This window comes from Arvicola amphibius, chromosome 5, assembly GCF_903992535.2.
Source record: "Arvicola amphibius chromosome 5, mArvAmp1.2, whole genome shotgun sequence".
Taxonomy (NCBI): domain Eukaryota; kingdom Metazoa; phylum Chordata; class Mammalia; order Rodentia; family Cricetidae; genus Arvicola; species Arvicola amphibius.
In genome coordinates this window covers 23,851,443-23,874,031 of record NC_052051.1, presented here as the reverse complement: position 1 = coordinate 23,874,031, position 22,589 = coordinate 23,851,443, and the positions used below count along the sequence as shown (strand labels likewise).

The 22,589-nt window shown below is 40.9% G+C and overlaps 1 protein-coding gene and 1 pseudogene across 4 annotated transcripts in view; one reads left to right on the top strand and one right to left on the bottom strand.

The window, feature by feature from the left end:
* LOC119814262 overlaps nt 1-17,860 on the bottom strand; it is a 60,998-nt pseudogene extending 43,138 nt beyond the window's left edge.
* Nucleotides 1-22,589, top strand: part of Cbfa2t2 (CBFA2/RUNX1 partner transcriptional co-repressor 2) — a 115,835-nt gene that overhangs the window by 45,057 nt on the left and 48,189 nt on the right. For 3 of the 4 annotated variants that reach the window (XM_038329952.1, XM_038329950.1, XM_038329949.1), the window contains exon 2: nt 18,511-18,654. In XM_038329952.1, coding sequence (XP_038185880.1) covers nt 18,511-18,654 — 144 coding nt within the window. Of the gene's footprint in view, nt 1-12,164; nt 12,383-18,510; nt 18,655-22,589 lie in introns of all 4 variants that reach the window. The other variant, XM_038329951.1, reaches the window with a different exon arrangement.

Sequence of the window (22,589 nt, the reverse complement as noted above, 5' to 3'; positions counted from 1 at the left end):
TTTCTTTTGTTTTGCTTTAATCTCAAGGAAATAGAGGTGTTGCCCTGTGTTTTAGAATTTACATTTGGTAGTGGCACAAACAGCTGTCACACTGCATAATTGTCACTTCATTATGAAAATTACTGTTGCTCACTAATCTATAGGTATAAATCTGGATTTTTAACTACATGTGATCTGGAAAAATTATTTCTCGAAAGAGTTTATGCTGGGTAGGCCACCTGCTCTTTACTCCCAAATCCAGAATGAAAAGTTAGCCATAGCATTTGCAAACCTATCATTTAAGATGTGTATAGGAAGGTGAGCTGTGTGGAGGTATAAAATATATAGACATTCTCTTCTTTTAATGGAAAGGAATCTTAGTTTTCAAGGGTAGTTGTAACTTAAAACAGTATTGGAATGATAAAACACACATCTGTGGCTAGACCTAGAGAGTTTGAAGCCAGCCTCAGTTATGGAGTAAGACCCTGATGCAAAAAAGAAAAAGAAAAAAGAAACAAAAAGGCCAGAAACCTGCTTTGATTGCACTTAGATTCATCCTGCCTTGTGTTGTTGTTGTTGTACCTAGTCTGCTTCAGTATAACTCATGGCAGGAGGACTAGAGGTTGAGACAGGATTTTATTGTGTGACCTGGGCTTCCTGACTGTTGGGATCATGGGCATGAGCCACTGTGCCAGCGCATCAGTTCGTTTATCTCTAACCATCTAGGTATATATCATCAAGTACTTGAGCTGGGATTGTCTTTGTGTTATCCTTAGTACTTAGTACAGTGCTTAGGTCATGCTAGCCTTTAAACGAACTTAGATAAAGTTATAGATAGGGACACGGCTGCAGTCCTGAAGAAGGACCAACTACCTTGTAGGTAGAACAACTTTGTACTAATGCCTAAATTAAAACAAATGATTTCTCAAAACTAGTAGAGTAGTTATGCCCTAGAATAAAGAGAGCTAGCTAGAAACATATAATAACCTAATAAAAATAATGGCATAGTATGTTGATTCTCCATGGAAATGGTAGGTAACTATGCCTCAACACAGAGAAGGCTTTGCTTTGATGGAATGAGGATTAAGGAGATGTTATAAGATAGTTTCTTTATTTGGTTTGGTTGGGTTTCGTTGTTCTTGGTTTTTTGATTCAGGGTTTCTCTGGGTATCCTTAGACCAGGCTGGCCTCCAACTCACAGAGATTCACCTGCCTCTGCCTCCCTAGTGCTAGCATTAAAGGTACACTACCACATCTGGCTATGTTTTTTTTCTTTTTATAGTGAATCATATTTAGTAAATATTTTTAAATTATTAATTTTTCAGAAATAATTAAATTGCTTTGTATTGTGTACATTCCTCAGTTGTTGATAATTATTTTTAATTATAATTTTCAGTGCCTTCACAACATTGATATACTGTTCCACCATTTAATTAATCATTCCTCAGAGGAATAAATTGCATTTTCCCTTGAGCTATTTTCTTTTTTTTTCTTTTCCTTTTTTAAAAAAAAAAAACAGCTGGAGAGATGGCTCAGCGGTTAAGAGCATTGCCTGCTCTTCCAAAGGTCCTGAGTTCAATTCCCAGCAACCATATGGTAGCTCACAACCATCTGTAATGAGGTCTGGTGCCCTCTTCTGGCCTTCAGGCATACACACAGACAGAATATTGTATATATAATAAATAAAAAAACTATCTTTTTTCATTTTACATACCAATCCAAGTTCCCACTCCCTTCCCTCTTTCTGTTGCCTCCACATACCCTCTCATCCCACCCTATCCATCTTCAGAGAGGGTAAGGCACATTGCTTCGGGGACCGTACAGTGCCCTCCCTACTATATATAGTCCGAGCAAGGTATCACCCAAAGAGAATAGGTTCCCAAAAAAGCCAGTACATGCAGTAGGGATAAATCGTGGTGCCACTGCCAGTGCGGCCCTCTCCCCCCCCCCCAGTCTGCCCCAGCCATGCAACTATCAACCACATTCAGAGGGACTAGTTTGGTCCTATGCTGGTTCCTTCCCAGTCCAGCTGGAGTTGGTGAGCTCCCATTAGCTCAGGTAAGCTGTTTCTGTGGGAGAACCCATCATGGTCTTGACCTCTTTGCTTATATTCTCATTCTTCCCACTCTTCAATTGGACTTTGCTCCGATGCCGGTCTCTGCCTCTGTTTCCATCAGTTGCTAGATGAAGGTTCTATGGTGATATTTAAGATATTCATCAGTTTGATTACAATGCAAGTCAAGATCGGGCCCCCTGTCCTCTGTTGCTTAGGGTCTTATCTGGGGGTCATCCTTGTGGATTCCTGGGAATTTCCCTATAGAGCCAGGTTTCTTGCTAACCCTATAATGGCTCCCAAGCTATTTTTTTTCAATAAAGATTTATTTAATTTTAGTTTGTTTTACTTGTATGAGTTTTTTGCTTGCATGCATGTTTTTTATTTTTCTTTTCTTTATTGATTTTTATTGAGCTCTACATTTTTCTCTGCTTCCCTCCCTGTCTCTCCCCCCCTCCCCCCCTTCAACCCTTCCCCAAGGTCCCATGCTCCCAATTTACTCAGGAAATCTTGTCTTTTTCTACTTTCTACTTCCCATGTAGATTAGATCTATGTAAGTCTCTCTTAGTGTCCTCATTGTTGTCTAAATTCTCTTGGGTTGTGGTTTGTAGGCTGGCTTTCTTTGCTTTATGTTTAAAAACCACCTATGAGTGATTACATGTGATAATTGTCTTTCTGTATCTGGGTTACCTCACTCAAAATAATGTTTTCTAGCTCCATCCATTTTCCTGCAAAATTCAAGCTGTCGTTATTTTTTTCTGCTGTGTAGAAATGTACCATTGTGTAAGTGTACCACATTTTCCTCATCCATTCTTCGGTCGAGGGGCATTTAGGTTGTTTCCAGGTTCTGGCTATGACAAACAATGCTGCTATGAACATAGTTGAGCACATGTCCTTGTGGCATGATTGAGCATCCTTTTGGTATTACTGGGTCTTGAGGAAGGTTGTTTCCTAATTTTCTCAGAAATCGCCACACTGACATCCACATGGGTTGTACCAGCTTGCATTCCCACCAGCAATGCAGAAGTGTTCCCGTTACCCCACAACCTCTCCAGCATAAGTTGTCATCAGTGTTTTTGATTTTGGCCATTCTTACAGGTGTAAGATGGAATCTCAGAGTTGTTTTGATTTGCGTTTCTCTGATGACTAAGTATGTTGAACATTTCCTTAAGTGTCTTTCAGCCATTTTAGATTCCTCTGTTGAGAGTTCTCTGTTTAGGTCTGGACTCCATTTTTTTTTTATTGGATTATGTGTTCTTTTGGTGTCCAATTTCTTGAGTTCTTTGTATATTTTGGAGATCAGACCTCTGTCTGATGTGGGGTTGGCAAAGATCTTTTCCCATTCTGTAGGCTGTCGTTTTGTCTTGTTGACCATGTCCTTTGCTTTACAGAAGCTTTTCAGTTTCAGGAGGTCCCATTTATTAATTGTTTCTCTCAGTGTCTGTGCTGCTGGGGTTATATTTAGGAAGTGGTTCCCTGTGCCAATGTGTTCAAGTGTATTTCCCACTTTCTCTTCTATAAGGTTAAGTGTGGCTGGCTTTATGTTGAGGTCTTTGATCCATTTGGACTTGAGTTTTGTGCATAATGATAGATATGGGTCTATTTTCATTCTTTTTGTTTGTTTGTTTTTTGTTTTTTTTGAGACAGGGTTTTTCTGCAGCTTTGGAGCCTGTCCTGGAACTAGCTCTTGTAGACCAGGCTGGCCTCGAACTCACGAAGGCACGCGCCACCACTTCCTGGCTTATTTTCATTCTTCTACATGTTGATATCCAGTTATTCCAGCACCACTGTTAAATATGCTTTCTTTTTTCCATTTGATATTTTTTTGCTTCTTTATCAAATATCAGGTGTTCAAAGATGTATGGATTGATATCTGGGTCTTCGATTCAGTTCCATTGGTCCTCCTGTCTGTTCTTATGCCAATACCAGGCTGTTTTCAGTACTGTAGCTCTGTAGTAGAATTTGAAATCAGGGATTGTGATGCCTTCAGAAGTTCTTCTATTGTACAGGATTGTTTTGGCTATCCTGGGTTTTTTTGCTTTTCCATATGAAGTTGAGTACCATTCTTTTGAGGTCTTTGAAGAATTTTGCTGGGCATTGCGTTGAATCTGTAGATTGCTTTTTGCAAGATTGCCCCGAGCTATTTTCTTAAGGACCAATTCCCAAGGAGTGAGATCATACAGTCAGAAAGAATGAATATTTTGCTGGTAAAAAAAAAAAATTGTTTTTAAAACCCTACTAATTTAATGTTGGTACTTTGAGATATATTTATTTTTGCCTTTTCTTCTGACTATATCAGTAAGTAGATAACGGTACTTAAAGAACAAATAAGAGAGAGTATAGATAGTATATAAAAAACCTTAATAGCTAAAACTAGACATGGGTGATTACTTTCTTCCAGAAAGTCACTGTCTCAGTTTTCTGTGTTTTGACAGAGCTGTGGGGACTGGCATAGGAAATGTGAGGGAATTGGTATTAAAACTTAGGCTATGATAAATAGAAAGTTTATTTCAGAAATAAAGATTAGCTATAGAAGAAAAGAAAAGCATAATTCCTGTTATGATTTGACTAATGCATTATAAGTTTAATATTTTTTTTTCTGTCTGTAGATCAGGCTGGCCTTGAACTCAGAACCTGCCTCTGCCTCCCCCTCCTGAATGTTGAATTAAAATCTTTTAATTTTTTTTTTTTCTGGTATTGTGGGTCAAAGGACAGCATGCAGAAGTCAGTTTTCTCTTTTCATCATGTGGGTCCCAGGAATCAAACTCAGGTTGACAGGATTGGTAGCAATCTTCCTTAACCTGCTCACTAACCCAAGTTTTTTGTTTTTGTTTGTGTGTTTGTTTTTGAGAGAGGGTTTCCCAGTAGCTATGGTACCAGTTCTGGGACTAGCTCTGTAACTCAGGGTGGCCTTGAACTCACAGAGATCCACCTGCCTCTACCCCCTGATGTGAATAAAGGCACACGCCACCACTGTCTGGCTCACTGACCCAAGTTTAATCCTTTGTTCTTTGCCTGCAGCCCTATCAGCATTGCCGTTAATAATTGTTGTCTCTGTTACTGAAATGCCGAAAACTGGGGTTCTTCTTGATAATGAGCTGCTGCCCCTCCCACCACAGAATCTGCTCTCTTACCTATCCTTTGAGGTTTTCCTCAGAGTCCCACAAAATTGCAAACTGTATCCTGGACTTGATTTATCTGGTCAAGCATTCTAACAGTGCCACACCAGTACTCTCACCCATTTTTAAAAGTTTATTTTTAGGATGAGTCTTGCTAAGTCAGAGAACAACTTTCAGGAGTCTTTTTGCCTTCGACTTTGGGTTCCAAGGATCAAACTAAGGTAGTCAATCACCTGTGTCTGCTAAGCCATCTCTAGGACCCCAAAGTTGACTCTTATAGGCTTGGGGTCTGTGTTGGGTGGTCGAGCACTTGCTTAGTGTTCTCAAGTCCCTAGGTTTGATCCCCTGCACTATACTCCAGACACAAACACTCTGGAACTGGAATGTAAAGGGCCAGGGAAACTCAGAGAGGGAAAATGTTGGTAGGAAGGCCGTTCCAGAGCAGGAGGAAGGTCTGGGAAAACACCCAGTTAGGGGTCTTAGGTTGCAACTCAGTTGATAAAATACTTGCCTAACTTGCGAAAGGACTTGGTTTTGTCTCCTGTACCCACAGAAAAGTGGGAATGGCAGTGTACTGGGAGGCAGAGGAAGAATGAGCAGAAGTTCAAGGTCCTCACTAGCTACACAGTCAGTTTAAGATAGCCTGGGCTACACGAGATCTTCTAGCTACTCTGGAGTCTAAGGAGGGAGGATTTCCTTCAGCCCAGAAGTAGACGGCCCTCATCTCAGAAAAGGTATTATCTCTCTTCAAATTTATGCCTTTCTTCTGAAATGTAATACTCCTGCTTTTGTTTATTGACATTTATTGAAAAGTCTTGGATATTTCCAAGACCAACTTTGAATCATGTCACGTGCAGTTCATTTGAACTCTGTGGCTGAGCTGTTTTGGTATTTAAAGCCATTAATTCTAACTCACAGGATTTCTGTCTTTAAGCAAATGAGAATCAGATTTCATGTCTGCATATTTTGTCACAGACATTGTTTCATTCAAATAGTTTAAATTTTTTAAGGAGCTGGTGATAGCTCAGTGTGTAAAGATGCTACCATATCTGATGATAGGAGTTTGCTCCCTGGGTCTCCAGTGGTGGAAAGAAAGAACACACTCCTGCATGTTGTCTTCTGGCCTCCACACGCGCACGTGCTGAGATTATAGGTATGTAATCTCATACTGGTTTCTTATTAATTATTCCTAGAAATCAGATACAGTCAAATAGATAGAGCTTCATCATGTGTGTTTGTTTTGCCTCTGGTTTGCTAGAGCTTGAAGGCATGTAGGCAGGACAGCGAGGGTTCTTGGTTTGTTTATTGATTAGATGTGGTAATGATTGCCTAGACCCTCTTCCACTTAACTGACAGTGCTGTCTTTACATTATTGCAGTGCTCTATGTCAGAAGTTCCTGACCAGATGTTGTTGGTCAGTTACGGGTATTGTCCATGTAGTTTATTTATTTATGGTGTTCTTCCCCCCCATTGCCTCTGTACATCCTAGGAGACATAAGAGGGTATTAGATTCCTTAACGCTGAAGTTATGAGTAGTTGTGAGCTGCCCAGTGTGGATGCTATGAACTGAACTTGAGTGCCAGAGTAGCAAGTGCTCTTAACCATTGAACCATCTCTCCAGCCCACATTTTTGAAGGAATGGGGTGCTTACCTGGTCTAGAACTCATTATGTAGCAAGGCTGACCCTGAAATCCTATTTCTCACCAGGCATGAGGATGTGTGCCTTTAATCCCAGCACTCTGGAGGCAGAGGCGGTGGGAGAACCACTACATATGCCTGTGTGTGCACATTCATGCATGTATGCATACGTACATTTAAGTAAATGTTACTTTAAAAAATTAAGGGGCTAGGCAGAGCACTGTATACATAATAAATAAATAAATATTTTAAAAAAGAAAAAAATTAAGGGGCTGGAGAGATGGCTCAGCAGTTGATAGCACATGTTCTCATAGAGTAATTGAGTTCAATTCCCAGCACTCGCATGGTGACTTACAACTTCATGTAACTCTAGTTTCAGGGAATCTACCACTCTCTTCTGCCATCCACAGGCACCAGGCACACAAGGTGCAAATACATGTATGCAGAACACTAATTCAGACACGTCATTATTTTTAAAATGTGACCAAGAGCAGGTATTGGCAGATCCCTTTAACTTCAAGGCCAGCCTGGATAATGAAAGAAGGAGCTTGTGGATTTAGAGACCTACCACCAAACATTAGGCAGAGGGAGACTCATGGTTAGCGGTTTCTATCAAGTCCTTCCCTTTGAAGCTCAGGGACCACCCCCCACCCCAGGAAGAGAGGGAGCAAGAGGAGTTGACCCCAGGAGAGCATAGCCTGCAGAATCAACTAAGCAGGGCTCATGAAGGCTCGCAAACACTGAAGCAGCAAACACAGGACCTGTACTGGTCTGGGCTAGGTCCTGTGCATGTATGTTATGATTGTTGGTTTAATGTTTTGTGGGGAGGGAGGAACTCCTGACATTGAGATTGGGGATGTCTCTGACTCTTCTGCCTGCCTTTGGGACCTTTCCCTCCATATGGGTTGCCTTGCCCAGCCTTGATGTAAGGGTTTGTGCGTGATTTTATTGCTGTGTTTGTTTGATGCTGGAGGCCTGCTCTTTTCTGGGGTGAGGGGATCTTGGTGGTGGTGGTTATGGATGTGAGAGAGGGGAGGAAGGGAACGCGGCAGTCTGGATGTATTGTATGAGAGAAGAATAAATAAAATTTTTTTTAGAAAGCTAGAAAGATGGCTCCGTGGTTAAGAGCACATACTGATTTTTCAGAAGATCTGAGTTTGGATAGATCCTCCTTTCCTCCCTCCCTCCACTGTGGATCAATCCCAGGTCCTTAAATATACTGCAGAAGCATTCTACCACTGACGCCCCCCCCCCCCCACTTCCACCTTCAGACAGGGTCTTGTTATAGACTGCCCATGCTGGCCTAAAACATGGTATATAACTGAGGCTGGTCTTGAACTCTTTTTGTTTTGTCTTGTTTTCGGGGCAGAGTTTCTCTGAGTAGCCCTGCCTGTCCTGGAACCCTCCTATGTAGACCAGGCTGGCTTCAAATTCAGATCTGCCTCCCGAGTGCTGAAATAGAAGGACTGTACCATCTCTGCCTGCCTGACCTGAACTCTTGATTTTCCAGCTTCTACCTCGCAAACACTTGCTGCTATGCCTGTTTCTGCTTCTGTTTTAGCTGTTGTGAACAATGCTATTAATGGGGATGACTAGAGTAATATAAATATCTTTTCTAGAGGCTTTCAGTCAGGTGACAGATAATTTTATAAGTGAGAAAATAGTCATTTGCCCCAGGTGTTATGTAGCTGGTTAGTGATAGAAAAACAGCTGTAGCTGGTTAGTGATAGAACACCCGTAATCCCAGGACTCAGCAAGTGGAGACAGTAGTTCAGGGGTCAGCTTGTTACATGTGAGACCTTGTTTTCAGATAAATAAGGCAATTGAGTTCCTAACATGATTTTGAAAATCTTTTTCTCTCTTTTTCTCCTCACCTGCCCATTTTTTGCCACAAAGGGTCTCCAGAATGTTTAGCAGTTTTAGATCAAACTTTGAGACCTATTTAAAAGACCATGGATACAGTACTCTAATCCCAGCATTCTGGAGACTGAGGAAGGCAGATTGGCGCAAGCTCCAGATAGGCCTGGGTTACATAGTAAGTTCAAGACTATCCTGGGATACTTAGTGAAACCTTGTCCAATCTCCCCTCAAGGTAAAGAGTTGATGTTTTGTTGTTAAGAACAGGAAGAGACCATTAAGAGTTTTAATTTCTGATAGGACCCATTTTAAAGTTTAAATCAGCTAGATTGGAAGGGGTCAGTTCTGAATGAAGCAGGAAGAATAGTTAGGGACTAGTTGCCGTTCATGACAATGTCTACGCTATCACAGTGGGGGAGGGATATGGGATGTCTTGTGAAATATTTTGTAATTGGACTGTCAGCATTTACTGTGATGTATTTTGTTTCAGAAGGTTATGTGTTGATTGTAGAGACACCATAGTACAGTTGTGTCAGTGGCTGGAGCTAGAGAGACCTGAGTTTCCATCTTAGGAGAACCATTTATGAAAAGTTGACAGTGCTCTGTCTCAGACAGACAGACAGACAGACATGCATGCACTTGCACGCAAACAAAGTGAGGAGGATCATATATGAGTAAGAAGATAAGAGCTAACTTATTTCATGACAGTCTCGGACTTATCTGGACTCTGACTGTGGTAATAAATGTTCGGCCAGGATGCTAATACTATATAATGTTAAAAGCTTGAGATCAGTTAGACTGTGGCAGAGGTAGCCTCTCTAAGAAGGCAGGGTATTTGTCATTTCTCTTCATGTGAAAAATATTACCTTGATGGAGACTTGAAACAGATGGTGTACAGTTGGAGTAGACTCTGTTATTCCAAATAAACATTTGCTGGAACTGGGATACAGCAATCCCTATTTCACTTTAACCTATTTACATTATCAGGTTAGCTGTGTTGCTGCTGCTTTTACTTGCATTAAGGTTATCAACAGGCTTTGATGTTGGCAGGCTGATTACAACATGTCTTTAAATATTAAAATGATTACTGGAAGAAACCCTTTAGTTTCCTATCCTCCGCATTCAGTGACATAATGACTGTCACCACATTCTTACCTAAGCACTAGCTAACAGTTCTGTGTGTGAATAGTCAAACAACAGTTTGTCATCTGTTAACTTTAAACGCCTGCTCACTGGAATGGCTTCTCAGGTTCTGTTGTAGCTAATCAGCAAGCATTAAAATCAGGCTTCAGGCACATCTTCCATATTCCAGATCAGATCTTCCACAGGAGCCTTGTCTGCTCTGAAAGAGTGACCTTAAACCCGGAGTCCTCAACCCTCCTAGCCCAGGTGACACTATCCCTTTCATCTTGGCAACCAATAAACCTTTTACTCATATTATTATTCTGGTTTGGCTAAGAGGTACTTTTAAATTGAGGAAAAAAGGAAATTTTCATGGTTTTCATCTCATGTAGTCCAGATTATTAGCTCAAATACCCATTGTAGTTGAGGACTTTGAACTTCTAATTTTCTTGCTTCCTTCTAAATCCTGGAGATAGGGGGCAGTATATGTGTGTACTTTTGTGTATGTTAGATGAGGTTTCTACTGAGCAATATCCCAAGTTGTAAATGAACTCTTGGTTTTTCAAGATAGAGTTTCTGTTTAACAGTCTTGACTGTCCTGGAACTTACTCTGTAAACCAGGCTCTTACTCAAAGAGATCTGCCTGTCTCTGCCTCTCGAGTGCTGGAATGAAAGGTTTGCGCCACCACCCGGCGGTAAATTAACTCTTTTATCTGGCCTAAAATTACTATTACTATTGTGCTTGTCCATGTTAAGGTGTAGAGTAAGATTTGTGTGTAGTCTCTTTCATGTTTTTAATTGTTAAAAAGTACATTTTTCCCTTCCTTGTTCCTGTGCTTTTTTTTTTTTTTTTTAAATGCTTTGGCACATGTGGGGTAGAGTTTTAGACAAGGTCTCATTGTAGACCACGATGGCTTTCAACTCTCAACTTAGACAAGGATGCTCTTGAACTCCTGTTTTTACTGTTTAACTAACAAGCACTAATTTAATTGGTCTTAATAATAAAAACCTGGAGTCAGATATTGGGGGTAAAAGCTGAAAGATTAGAGAAGCAGAGCAGCCAGCCTCTAGTTCTTCCCTTTACAAGATCCTCAGACCCAATAGGGTAGTCTGTCTCTTCCTGCCTTATGTTCCTCTCTTCCCTTTACAAGATCTCAGACCCAATAGGGTGGTCTGTCTCTTCCTGCCTTATGTTCCTCTCTTCCCTTTACAAGATCCTCAGACCCAATAGGGTGGTCTGTCTCTTCCTGCCTTATGTTCCTCTCTTCCCTTTACAAGATCCTCAGACCCAATAGGGTGGTCTGTCTCTTCCTGCCTTATGTTCCTCTCTTCCCTTTACAAGATCCTCAGACCCAATAGGGTGGTCTGTCTCTTCCTGCCTTATATTCCTCTCTTCCCCAGCCACACCACTTCTCATCTTTACCTCCGTAGTGCAGTATTAAGGGTGTGAGCCATTACCGCCTTGCTCTGTTTCTCTTTTAGACTGATTCAATCTTGTGTAGCCCAGGGTTGCCTTGAACTCCTGATCTTTTTTGCTTCGTCCTCCCAAGTGCTGGGATTAACGGTGTGTACCACCACTGCCTGGCTTGTGTGGCTGGCTGATGTGGGTAGTTCCACCCTCTGATCTCCAGGCATGCTTTATTTAGTAAAGCACAACAAAATATCACCACAGGTGTAGGTCTTCATCACCACACCTGCAGAATGTCTGAGTGGGTAAGGATGCTTGCTGCTGAAGCATGGGGACTTTTTGGGATCTCTATCTCAGCACCAATGGGGAAACCTGGGTGTGGCCACACTCACTTGTAATTCTTCCAAAGTGTGAGTGCTGGAAATTGAACTCAGGACCTCTGGAAGAGCAACAAGTAAATGTGTAATAGTTAGGAGTGTGGGGAAATAGAGACAGGAAGATCACTGTGTGTGGTTTCTAGCCACTAGCCTGATTCTAGGTTCAGTGGGACGCCCTGTCCCGAAGGAATAAAATAAAGGATTTTGGATGCCCCCTTGGCTTCCTCATGTGAACATCTAGATGTATGCATGCACGCTCACACACACGTATATAGACACAAATTAAATAAAATTTTTTAAAGTAAATAAGTTTTAAAAGGTACTTTAGAGCTGGAAAGATTGCTCAGCAGGTTAAAAACTGCTGTGTATTAAGCCTAATAGTCTGAGTTCAATTCCTGGAACCCACCTGGTAGAAAGAGAAAATGGATTCCCTGTGTTCTCCTCTGACCTACACACACACACACACACACACACACACACACACACACACACACACACACAGTGAGGGGTGTTCGTGTATATTCAGACAGTCTTACTATGTATTCCTGGCTGTCCTGGAACTCAGAGTGATCTGCCTACTTCTAAACTAAGATTTTTTTTTTTAAAAAAAGATTTATTTATCTGCATGTACATCTTCACAGTAGAAGAGACCCTTGGATCTCATGGACTGTTGTGATCTGTCATGTCAGTGCTGGGAACTGAACTCAGGAATTCTGGAAGAGCAACCAGTAAGCTCTGGTCCACCTCCACTTTTCTAGAAAAACCCAAGGCCAGAAAGAATGTCTCCTCCACCAGATGGCTAGAAGGATTGCACAGAAATTTTAAGAAGGTATTTATTACTAATATGTCTGGTCCTTAGAATAATGTAAACAGATGGCATAAGTTGTAGTGGTGCGTTCTATTGTTTACATTTCCAGTGCTTTTAGGCCAGCAAACGATCCTGTTAGCTTGGTTTCCATATGTTCCTTCCCTCCCCTTCCCCATATATGTCCCTGGCTGCTGTTTTTCATGTACTTCTTTAATATCTTCTTTGTCGTCTTAAATTTGTAATCCTGAAGCTCAGTCCTCAGACTGATTTGCTCACTCCATCCAGAATACCTGCTCTCAAGCTTTAAAAATTAATCTGTATACTTACCATCAGTTGACAGCCTTTAATCCAAAGCTCAGACTCCTATCCCAGGTCAGTCTGTCTACACTGTAATGGAAATTGTTTTTAGGTACCTGAGAAAACCATGTAAAAACACAGGAAACGCTGGCTGGCTGAAATTACAGAGAAGGCCCCAGAAGACCTTCTTTGTTTGTTTAGATAGAGTTTCTCTGTGTAGCTCTGGCTATCCTGGAACTCACTCTGTAGACGAGGCTGGCCTCACACTCACCAAGTGTTGGGTGGGATTAAAGTCCTGCACCACCACACCTGGCCTTTCTTTCCTTTCCTAAATAATAAAAAAAGAAATTTTCTGTGTATGAGTATTTTACCTACATGTCTGTGTGGGCACTTTGATTGTACCTGTTATCTGAGGAAGCTAAAAGGGTATCATCCCCTGCACTAGAGTTAGAGAGAATTGTTAGCCACCATGCGAGTGCTGGGAATTGAACCTGGTACCTCTTAAAAAAAAATCCAGCAAGCATTCTTAACTTCTGAACCATCTCCCAGCCTCCACATCCCCCCTTTCCCTCTCCCTTTTCTGTCTTACTCATCCTTTCCTTGTGAGTTGGCTGTCTTAAAGGGCTTTGCTTTAGACCAGTGGTTCTCAAGCTTCCCTTTACAGTTCTTCATGTTGTGGTGACCTCAACCATAAAATTATTTCATTACTGCTTCATAACTGTGGTCTTGCTACTGTAGTGAATGGTAATGTAAATATCTGATATGCAAGACCCTGAAATGGATCATAGCTTACAAGTTGAGAACCACTGGTTTAGATTGAAGACTTGGCTAGAGGTGGTTAAATGTGAATCTCCAGAATTAGGAGCTGCAAATGACAGCAAAGAAGTGTAAAGCCAAGTTTTCCATGGGACAGTTATACATAGATTGCAGAACTTGCAAAATGATGAAATCTGGAATCGGGACATTTGTGAACATATTTTTTCATCTTTGGCTTTGTGACATATACAAAGGAATAGGTTAGTGGCTTGAAAAAGGGTACTTAGTATATAATACCATCTATTTTTCATTGAGCATAAAGTAAAAGCAGGAAAAAAACAAAACAGAACAAAAACAGAAGAAGCTGGGTGTAACGGTACACACCTTTTTCTGTCAGCACTCAGGCCAGCGTGTTTAACTCAGGAGGATCAAGTTGAAGGCTTCCTGTTAGATAATATGTTCCAGGCCAGCCGGGAACCCACAGGATGCTCTCTCAAAAATAAAATAAAATAAAACTTAATTAATTAAAATTCAGTTGGGCCTGGAGACATGGCTCAATAAGGTTAAGAGTGCATAATGCTGTTGCAGACAATCACAGCTCACAGCACCCACATCAAGCCACTCACAACTGCCTGTCATTCTGGTTCTAAGGCCTCTATGGGCAGAGGAGCATATACCTATACATACATAAGTGTAAAAATAAAGTAATAATAAATTTTTTAAAAAATTAGTAATTTCTTTTATATCCTTGATGCTAGTAACTTCCAGTTCTAAGCTGAAGTGTTCTTTTATTTCCAAATTTCTGAATTGAACTATCTACTGGGAGCATATTGGTTTAGAGTGAGCATAAAAATTTAATATCCTACAGGCAGAGTGGTGCACACTTTTAATCTCAGCACTCAGAAGGTAGAGTGGATCTCTGTGAGTTCGAGGCCAGTTTGATCTACAGAATGAGTCCCTGGACAAAAAAGAAAAAAAAGTCCCATACTGAATACATAATTTCTCTCCTCAAATATACTTTATTACTAGTATTTTCTATCTTGGTCAATAATTCCACCTTGATGTACATTAACCCCCCAATCATCTTATCAATTATCAAATTCTCTATATTCTAATTTTAAGTACTTTTTAATTCACCCTCTCATTCTACTCCTGTTGTCATGCTTTCTCAGGAGTTGCTGTCTGTCACAACATGGAACTCTCACATGGCCATCTTGCCTCACAGGCTCATCACCGCCATCAGAAACAGTGATGTTTTCTTTTCCTTTGTTTTAGATTTCCTTCCTTCCTTCTTTAGACAGGGTCTCCCCATTTGTTTTTTAGAGTAATTTATTATTTAGTGTGTATTATGTTTGCTTGCATGTATGTGTATATATTGCATGCCTTGTGTCCACAGAGTTCAGAAGAGGGTGTCATATCCCTTGGAAGTGCAGTTTTGGATGGTTGTGAACCATCGTGTAGGTGCTGGAACCAAACCCTGGTTCCCTGAAAAAGCAACAAGTATTGTGCTTTTCTTTATTTTATTGATATTTATTGAGCTCTACATTTTTCTCTGCTCCCCTCCCTGTCTCTCCCCTCCCCCTTTAATCCTTCCCCAAGGTCCCATGCTCCCAATTTACTCAGGAAATCTTGTCTTTTTCTACTTTCTACTTCCCATGTAGATTAGATCTATGTAAGTCTCTCTTAGTGTCCTCATTGTTGTCTAAATTCTCTTGGGTTGTGGTTTGTAGGCTGGCTTTCTTTGCTTTATGTTTAAAAACCACCTATGAGTGAGTACATGTGATAATTGTCTTTCTGTATCTGGGTTACTTCACTCAAAAAAATAATGCTTTCTAGCTCCATCCATTTTCCTGCAAAATTCAAGCTGTCGTTATTTTTTGGAGATCAGACCTCTGTCTGATGTGGGGTTAGTAAAGATCTTTTCCCATTCTGTAGGCTGTCGTTTTGTCTTGTTGTTTGTGTTTTTTTCTTTACAGAAGCTTTTCAGTTTCAGGAGGTCCCATTTATTAATTGTTTCTCTCAGTGTCTGTGCTGCTGGAGTTATATTTAGGAAGTAGTTCCTTGTGCCAATGTGTTCAAGTGTACTTCCAACTTTCTCTATGTTGAGGTCTTTGATTCATTTGGACTTGAGTTTTGTGCATGGTGATAGATATGGGTCTATCTACATTTTTCTACATGTTGCTATCCAATTATGCCAGTACCACTTGTTAAATATGCTTTCTTTTTTCCATTTTATATTTTTTACTTTTTTATCAAAGATCAGGTGTTCGAAGATGTGTGGATTGCTATCCGAGTCTTCTATTCGGTTCCATTAGTCCTCCTGTCTGTTCTTATGCCAATACCAAGTATTGTGCTTGTAACTGTACAGCCAGCTTTCCAGCCTCTATTCATTTTTATTGTATATGTATAGGTTTTGCTTGTATGTACATTGGTGCACCACATATTTGCTTGATACCTGTGGAGGCCAGAAGAGTTCATTGGATCCCTGGATGCTGGGAATTCAAACCCAGGTCCTGAAAGAGCAGCTAACGTTGCTTAACCTCTGAGCCATCTCTCTAGCCCTGTCTTTGATTTTCATAGCTTTCCTTTTACGTGGTTTTTATTCTTTTTCATTTGCTTGTGTTGAAAAACAAGGCCTAGAAAGATGAAATTATTTGCTAAATTTTATGTAGGCCATGAGCCACAGAAGACAACATCAAAGCAGCCCTTTCACTTTCCTTATCTTCATCGCTATTTGAAGCTAGGAAGGACAGTAACCGTGCTGGGTCGTGGACAGTAACCGTGCTGGGTCGTGGACAGTAACCGTGCTGGGTCGTGGACAGTAACTGTGCTGGGTCGTGGACAGTAACCGTGCTGGGTCGTGGACTGTAACCGTGCTGAGTCGTGGACTGTAACCGTGCTGGGTCGTGGACTGTAACCGTGCTGGGTCGTGGACTGTAACCGTGCTGGGTCGTGGACAGTAGAGGAAACAGGAAGTGAGTAACGTGGCCTGTGAACTGTTCTTTTTTTTTTTTTTTTTTTTTTTAATTTTTCGAGACAGGGTTTCTCTGTGGCTTTGGAGCCTGTCCTGGAACTAGCTCTTTAAGCTGAGTTTTCAGAAGGTGGAACATGCAGCTCACTGTTCCTGAGTTGGGCTCACCCATCTTTGTAGCCCTGGACAAGTGCAGAATGTTTTAACGTTATCTGTTTGGCTGCTAAGCCCTCCTCCAGCCTTAGGCACCCTTGCTGTAAAGACAGGTGGTCTGAGAAAGACGCCCTCCAGGTTGATGCACACTGTACACAACATAACAGTGTGAGACAACTGTCAGTCTCCTCCTCTTCTCCTCCACACCCTCCAGAAAGCTGGGCCCCAGATGGAAGAGCTGGAAACATGTCAACTGTTCTCTGAAGGGCATTGAGAAAACACTGGCAGGAAGAAAAAGGCAAGCGCAGCAGTTCATTAGTCCTCTAATCAGATAGGACGACCATCAGCTTCACAAAGAAAGTCCCTGACCAGGGACAGTGGGCAACTTTACTTCTCAAAATACTGTAGGTTTTGTTAGGGGTTTGTAACATGGGTGCTTGACTTCCTTGATACTTTTTATTGATAAATCCCTTTCCAAAATAAAGCCACTGCAAACTGGAACATAGAATAGTATTTGGGGACATCTTTCCCATCACAAAGTGTAGTGAATATGCTAAGATGTTCCTTGTGGTTTGCTTGAGCATGCCAGAATATGTCATCTTTATAATTGTGATTCTACAAGAAAACTTTCCTTTTTACCTTCTCATTTAAACCTTTTCTGTGGTCTTTGCAGTTGAAATCGAAGTCAGTTGCTACTATAGTATTTAAGTAAAACAAAACAAAACAAAAAAGGAAAACGTAATTACTAAGGGGCATATAGCTTGATAAAGGTGAGCCTGTTATCCAGGTATTAATAGGTTCTTTTTTGTGAAAAATAGTTCATTTTAAATGTTTTTTGAGTTATGGTTTTGCCTTATTTAACCCAGAATATTTTATAGCTAGAGTCTGGCTTTGAGCTTCTGATCCTCCTGTTTCTACCTCCCCAGTGCTGGATTCACAGGCAGTATGCCACCGTGCCAGGTTTTACATAGTTATAATATTTTGGATTTTTCTTATGTGTTTTGCCTCCATGTGTGAGAATTCAGAAAAAGCTCTGAGATTGTCTGAAACTGGTATTAGAGATGGCTGTGAGTTAGGAACTGAACCTCTGTCCTCTGTAACCTCTGAGCCGTCTCTCCGATCCCCTTACTTTTTTTTCTTCATGTGCACTGGTATTTTGCTAGCATTTATATCTGTCGGGGCCTCTGGAACTGGAGTTACAGAGAGTTGTTAGCTGCCATGTGGGTGCTTGGAATTGAACCCAGACCATCTCGAAGAGCAGCCAACCCACTGGTAGAGTCTCTTAACTGCTGAGCCATCTCTCTAGCGTCCTTCTCCCCCATTTTTAAAGGTCGTTTCCAAGGTCTTCAAGGTGGCTCAGCTAGTACATATGTGTAAAGTGCTGAGCCTGACAACCTGAATTTGATCTCCTGGACACATTGTAGAAAGGAGAGAACTGACTCTGGCAAGTCCTGACCGCCACACATACCATGGCACGTGTGTGCATGCTTGTGAACTTCTTTGTCACACACTCACACCATCCAACAAACAAATAAGTAAATATGTAGTTAGATTTTTTTAAAAAAGGTTCTCTCGGGGGCTGGAGAGATGGCTCAGAGGTTAAGAGCAGTGCCTGCTCTTCCAAAGGTCCTGAGTTCAATTCCCAGCAACCACATGGTGGCTCACAACCATCTGTAATGGGGTCTGGTGCCCTCTTCTGGCCTGCAGGCATACACACAGACAGAATATTGTATACATAATAAATAAATAAAATATTTAAAAAAAAAAAAAGGTTCTCTCCCCAAATAAAGCGGCATTTACAGAGCTAGATGTCAGGATATGAACATCTCTCCAGGGAGTCTATGTTTTACCCTTTGTTATAAGTATCATCTTAACTTCTGAGTCCTCTAGGGAAATAGGTTCATTTCCAGTTGTTGTTGCTATTTATTATTTATAGAGAGCTTTGACCTCCCCTTTTTTTTATTCTTTGCAGTTGGTTGTGAGAAAAGGGTGCCAGCAATGCCTGGATCGCCTGTGGAAGTGAAGATACAGTCAAGATCCTCACCTCCCATCATGCCACCCCTCCCACCAGTAAATCCTGGAGGACCGAGGCCAGTGTCCTTTACTCCTACAGCATGTGAGACCTTTTAATTAAGTTGAATTTATGATTCAGAGTCATAATTTAGATCTGAGTAACTGATTTACATTAAACCTTCAATATACATCATTCAACATGACTAAAATACAAATAAGGGCGTGATATAGTAATGCATTCTTATTATCTCAGCCTGTAATCGCCACACTCAGAGGATCAAGACTCTAGGCCACCCCTTGGTGTTGCATGTGCCTTTAATCCTGGCCTGTGGGAGACAGAAACAAGTGGCTCTCAGTGAGTTTGAGGCCAGTCTGATCTATATAGTGAGTTCCAGGCCCATTGAGCTACTTAGTAAGACCCTATCTCCAAAACAGTAAGGGAGGGGTCTGTTTTAATGTGACCTCCAAGAATAATAAAGATTGGCATGATTTTTATTTATTTGTGACAGAGTCTCACTATGTAGCTGGATATATTATAGCTTGAAAAAATTGAGAATGTGATCATACAGTTTCATTTAAAACACTGTGAAAAGTATATTTATACTGTGAAAAGCTTATCTATATTGTCAGGGTGGCTACAAGTGTAGTAATATTCTGGTTTTTGTGGGGTGCTTCAAAGAGGGCAGCCCTGATCAGGATGGATCTTTCTGTGGAAACAGAAATGAAAGGTGATTGCAGCTTATTTTCTAGACTGGTGAGAGTAAGTGTGGAGCTCTCCTTTCTAGGAGTTTTAGTAATCTCCTTGAATGGAAAATAGAATTATCCTCCCCCCCTTTTTCCTCAGCCCATTAGTTTTCTTGAAAACCTACCACTTGTTAAGGGATGATGAATAAAGCAAAAGAATATACAGCAGACAGCTCAGCAGATGAAGGTGCCTGTACCAAGACTGACGACCTGAGTTTGATCCCCAGGACCCATGTTGTAGGAGGAAGAGAACCAACTCCTGCAAATTGTCTTCTGACCTCCACATTCACTATGACATATGTACACACTTGTGTGTACCTGCACACGATATAAATGTATTGATAGTTTGCAAAAACCTAGTAATATCTATGCATATGTATGTGGTAAGTGAACTCATCAAGCAGTCTCACCTTCTGTGGTAACACATGCTGTAGTCCTTGAGGGAGAAGGGAAGTGGAAGGCCGAGGCAGAAAGAACTCTAGTTCTAGGTCTGTCTCAGAAAGCAAAACGAAACAAGAGGAAGACCAGTCTACTACGTGATCGCAAATATACACAGAAAAGAAGTAAAATAGTGGTCTTGTGTATGCAGATTTCTGGAACTCACTGTGTAGACCATGCTGACATCAAATTTAGAGATCACTTTACTTCGCCTCTAAGTGTTGGGATTAAAGGAGTAAACTACTACATCCAGCTCAACTTTGTAGTGATGGGCTGCGGGCCGCTTCCCGCCCGGCTCCTGATCGCCGGGCTAGCTTTACCCGAAATAACAACACACAAATTGTATTCATTTAAATACCGCCTGGCCCATTATTTTCAGCCTCTTACTCACATCTTGACTAACCCATATTGAATAATCTGTGTAGCACCACGATCGGTGTCTTACCGATGCTGCTGGCTTCATCACATCTCCTCTGAGGGGAGAGGCAAGGCAGTCTGCCTAACTTAGGAGAGGCGTAGCATCTGACTGATCCTTCTACCTCACTTCCTCTTCCTGTTCTGTCTACTCCACCCACCTAAGGGGCGGTCTATCAAATGGGCCAGGCAGTTTCTTTATTAGCTAATGAAATCAACTCAAACAGAAGACTCTCCCACATCATTTCCCCTTTTTCTGTTTAAACAATAAAAGAAAGGCTTTAACTTTAACATAGTAAAATTACATATAACAAAATAGTTATCAAGTAAGAATTAGTTACAATACTTATATCCATTTTATCTTTTATCATAACAAAGGAAAACTTTAACTATCTATCCATTCTTCAACTCCATCAAAGACTCCAGAAGGATATAATATTACCTAAGTAAATAAGAAGTAAGCAACTTACAAAATTCTAGAAATGAAGAGACATCTCGCTGCCTGGACAGTCACCCAAAGTTCCTCTGTACCGTTGGGGCATCCATCTTCGGCCTTCAGGCCCATAGTTTCCAGCAGACATTTCCATGAAGCAGGAAATTTCAAAGTCAGTTCAGTCAGTATCTGCTGTGTCCTGCAGAATGTCTCGCGGACTCTTTCATGAATCAGGAATCCCAAAGAATCATCTCACCTTTAGGCAAGTTCAGCAGTCCTCTCTCTGTGGGTTCTTTGTGTCCAGTTTCGGCAAAAGTCCAGGCAAGAGCAGTTTCTTGCCCAAATGGCTGTCAAACTCCATAAGGATCCTCTTCGATGCCCATTTTCCTCTTGAAGTAGCTAGTGCTGCCAGGAGCAGATATGTCTCATTGTCATGAAAAGCCTTAAGTTATTAAAACATTTAAGTGGAATATTCTGTAGTCTTTGAAAGATATTAGGAATGCCTATCTAACTAAAATATATCTCTATATATCTAGAAAATCTAACATGACTACAAGTTTGACTATTACTGATGACTATCCATTAACAACCTATATACATTACATTTTTAAATGAACTACAAAATCATAATACCTTAATCAAGATCAGAAATACATATACATATAACAAAATTGACCTTAAATTTAAATCACTAAAGCAAAATCCATATCAATGCAAATTACTCATCTCCATATCATATCCCCCTTTAAATGTAAAAGAACCTTATAAACAATATTTGGGAACATGGGCGCAGTTATTTCTCTCCAAACTGCTTCCTGCTGAATGGGGATGCTGTTAATCAGATCTTTCATGGTGTAACCTGTGTGCCAGGTTCATCTCAGTCATCAGTTGGGTGAAGTAATTTTCTGAAGGTGTTCACAGCAACCTTTCAGGAGGTCGTGGTCTATCATACCATATTGGGATAGAAGCAATCCAACGGGTCTCATTTTCTGTAAAAATAAAAGAAGAATCTCTTTTCCAAAGTATCATATCCTTAGATCCAAATTCTAAAGTCAAGGTATTTTCAAGATATCTTTCTTGGATTAGTTCAGCAGCATTTGTAAACAAATATCTTTTAGCAGCTGTTGCTCCTTCCTCAGCATTCAAACAATTCAAGGAGAGCATAATAGTATACAGTACCAAGATTCTCTGTGTATTTTCCATCTTTGTGCGGCTTTATTTTAACCTCTATTTCGTTTATTTTATACTTTTATTTTTTGAGACAGGTTCTCTGTATATCTTTGTCCTGGAATAACTCTGTAGACCAGGCTGTCCTTGAACTCTCAGAAATCCGTCTGTCTCTGCCTCCCCAGTGCTGGGATTAAAGGTGTGTGCTACAACACCTTGAACTCACAGAGATCTTTCCGTCTCTGCCTCCCAGGCATTCGGATTAAAGGTGTGTCCTGCCACACCTTGAAGTCACAGAGGTCAATCTACCTCTGCCTCCCAAGTGTTGGGATTAAAGGTGTGTACCACCACAACAAACTACTTCCTTTTTTTTCTTTTTCTTTTTCTTTTTTTCTTTTACTTTTAAGAACTTTAACCTTTAGCCTGCATATATTTTTAACACACTGTAAACCATTTAGAGGTTTTCTTTGTCTTTGAATCTTTCTTTACTGTATATTTCTCTTTTTCTGACCACACGAGTCTTTAATTTACCAAGCAATATAAGTAGGATTAAACCCGTGGCTTTGACAGCTAGATCCAGCCCATTCCTTAGCTTTCTACGATTCCAGCCTTGAAGCTGAGGTACGGGCTGTAGCCATGTGTATCACCACAACTCTGTGGCTGTTCAAGGTCCCTGCCAGCAAGCAAGCTGCAACAGTGTCAAACAACAATCAAAAGCTCCATAGTCAGGACCTCCTGCTTGAAAGAGTAAGAGTTTGCCCTGGCAGGACGGCCCAGAAAGCTGGCATTTTATTTTATTTTATTTTTTTATTTTTTATTTTTTGGTTTTTCGAGACAGGGTT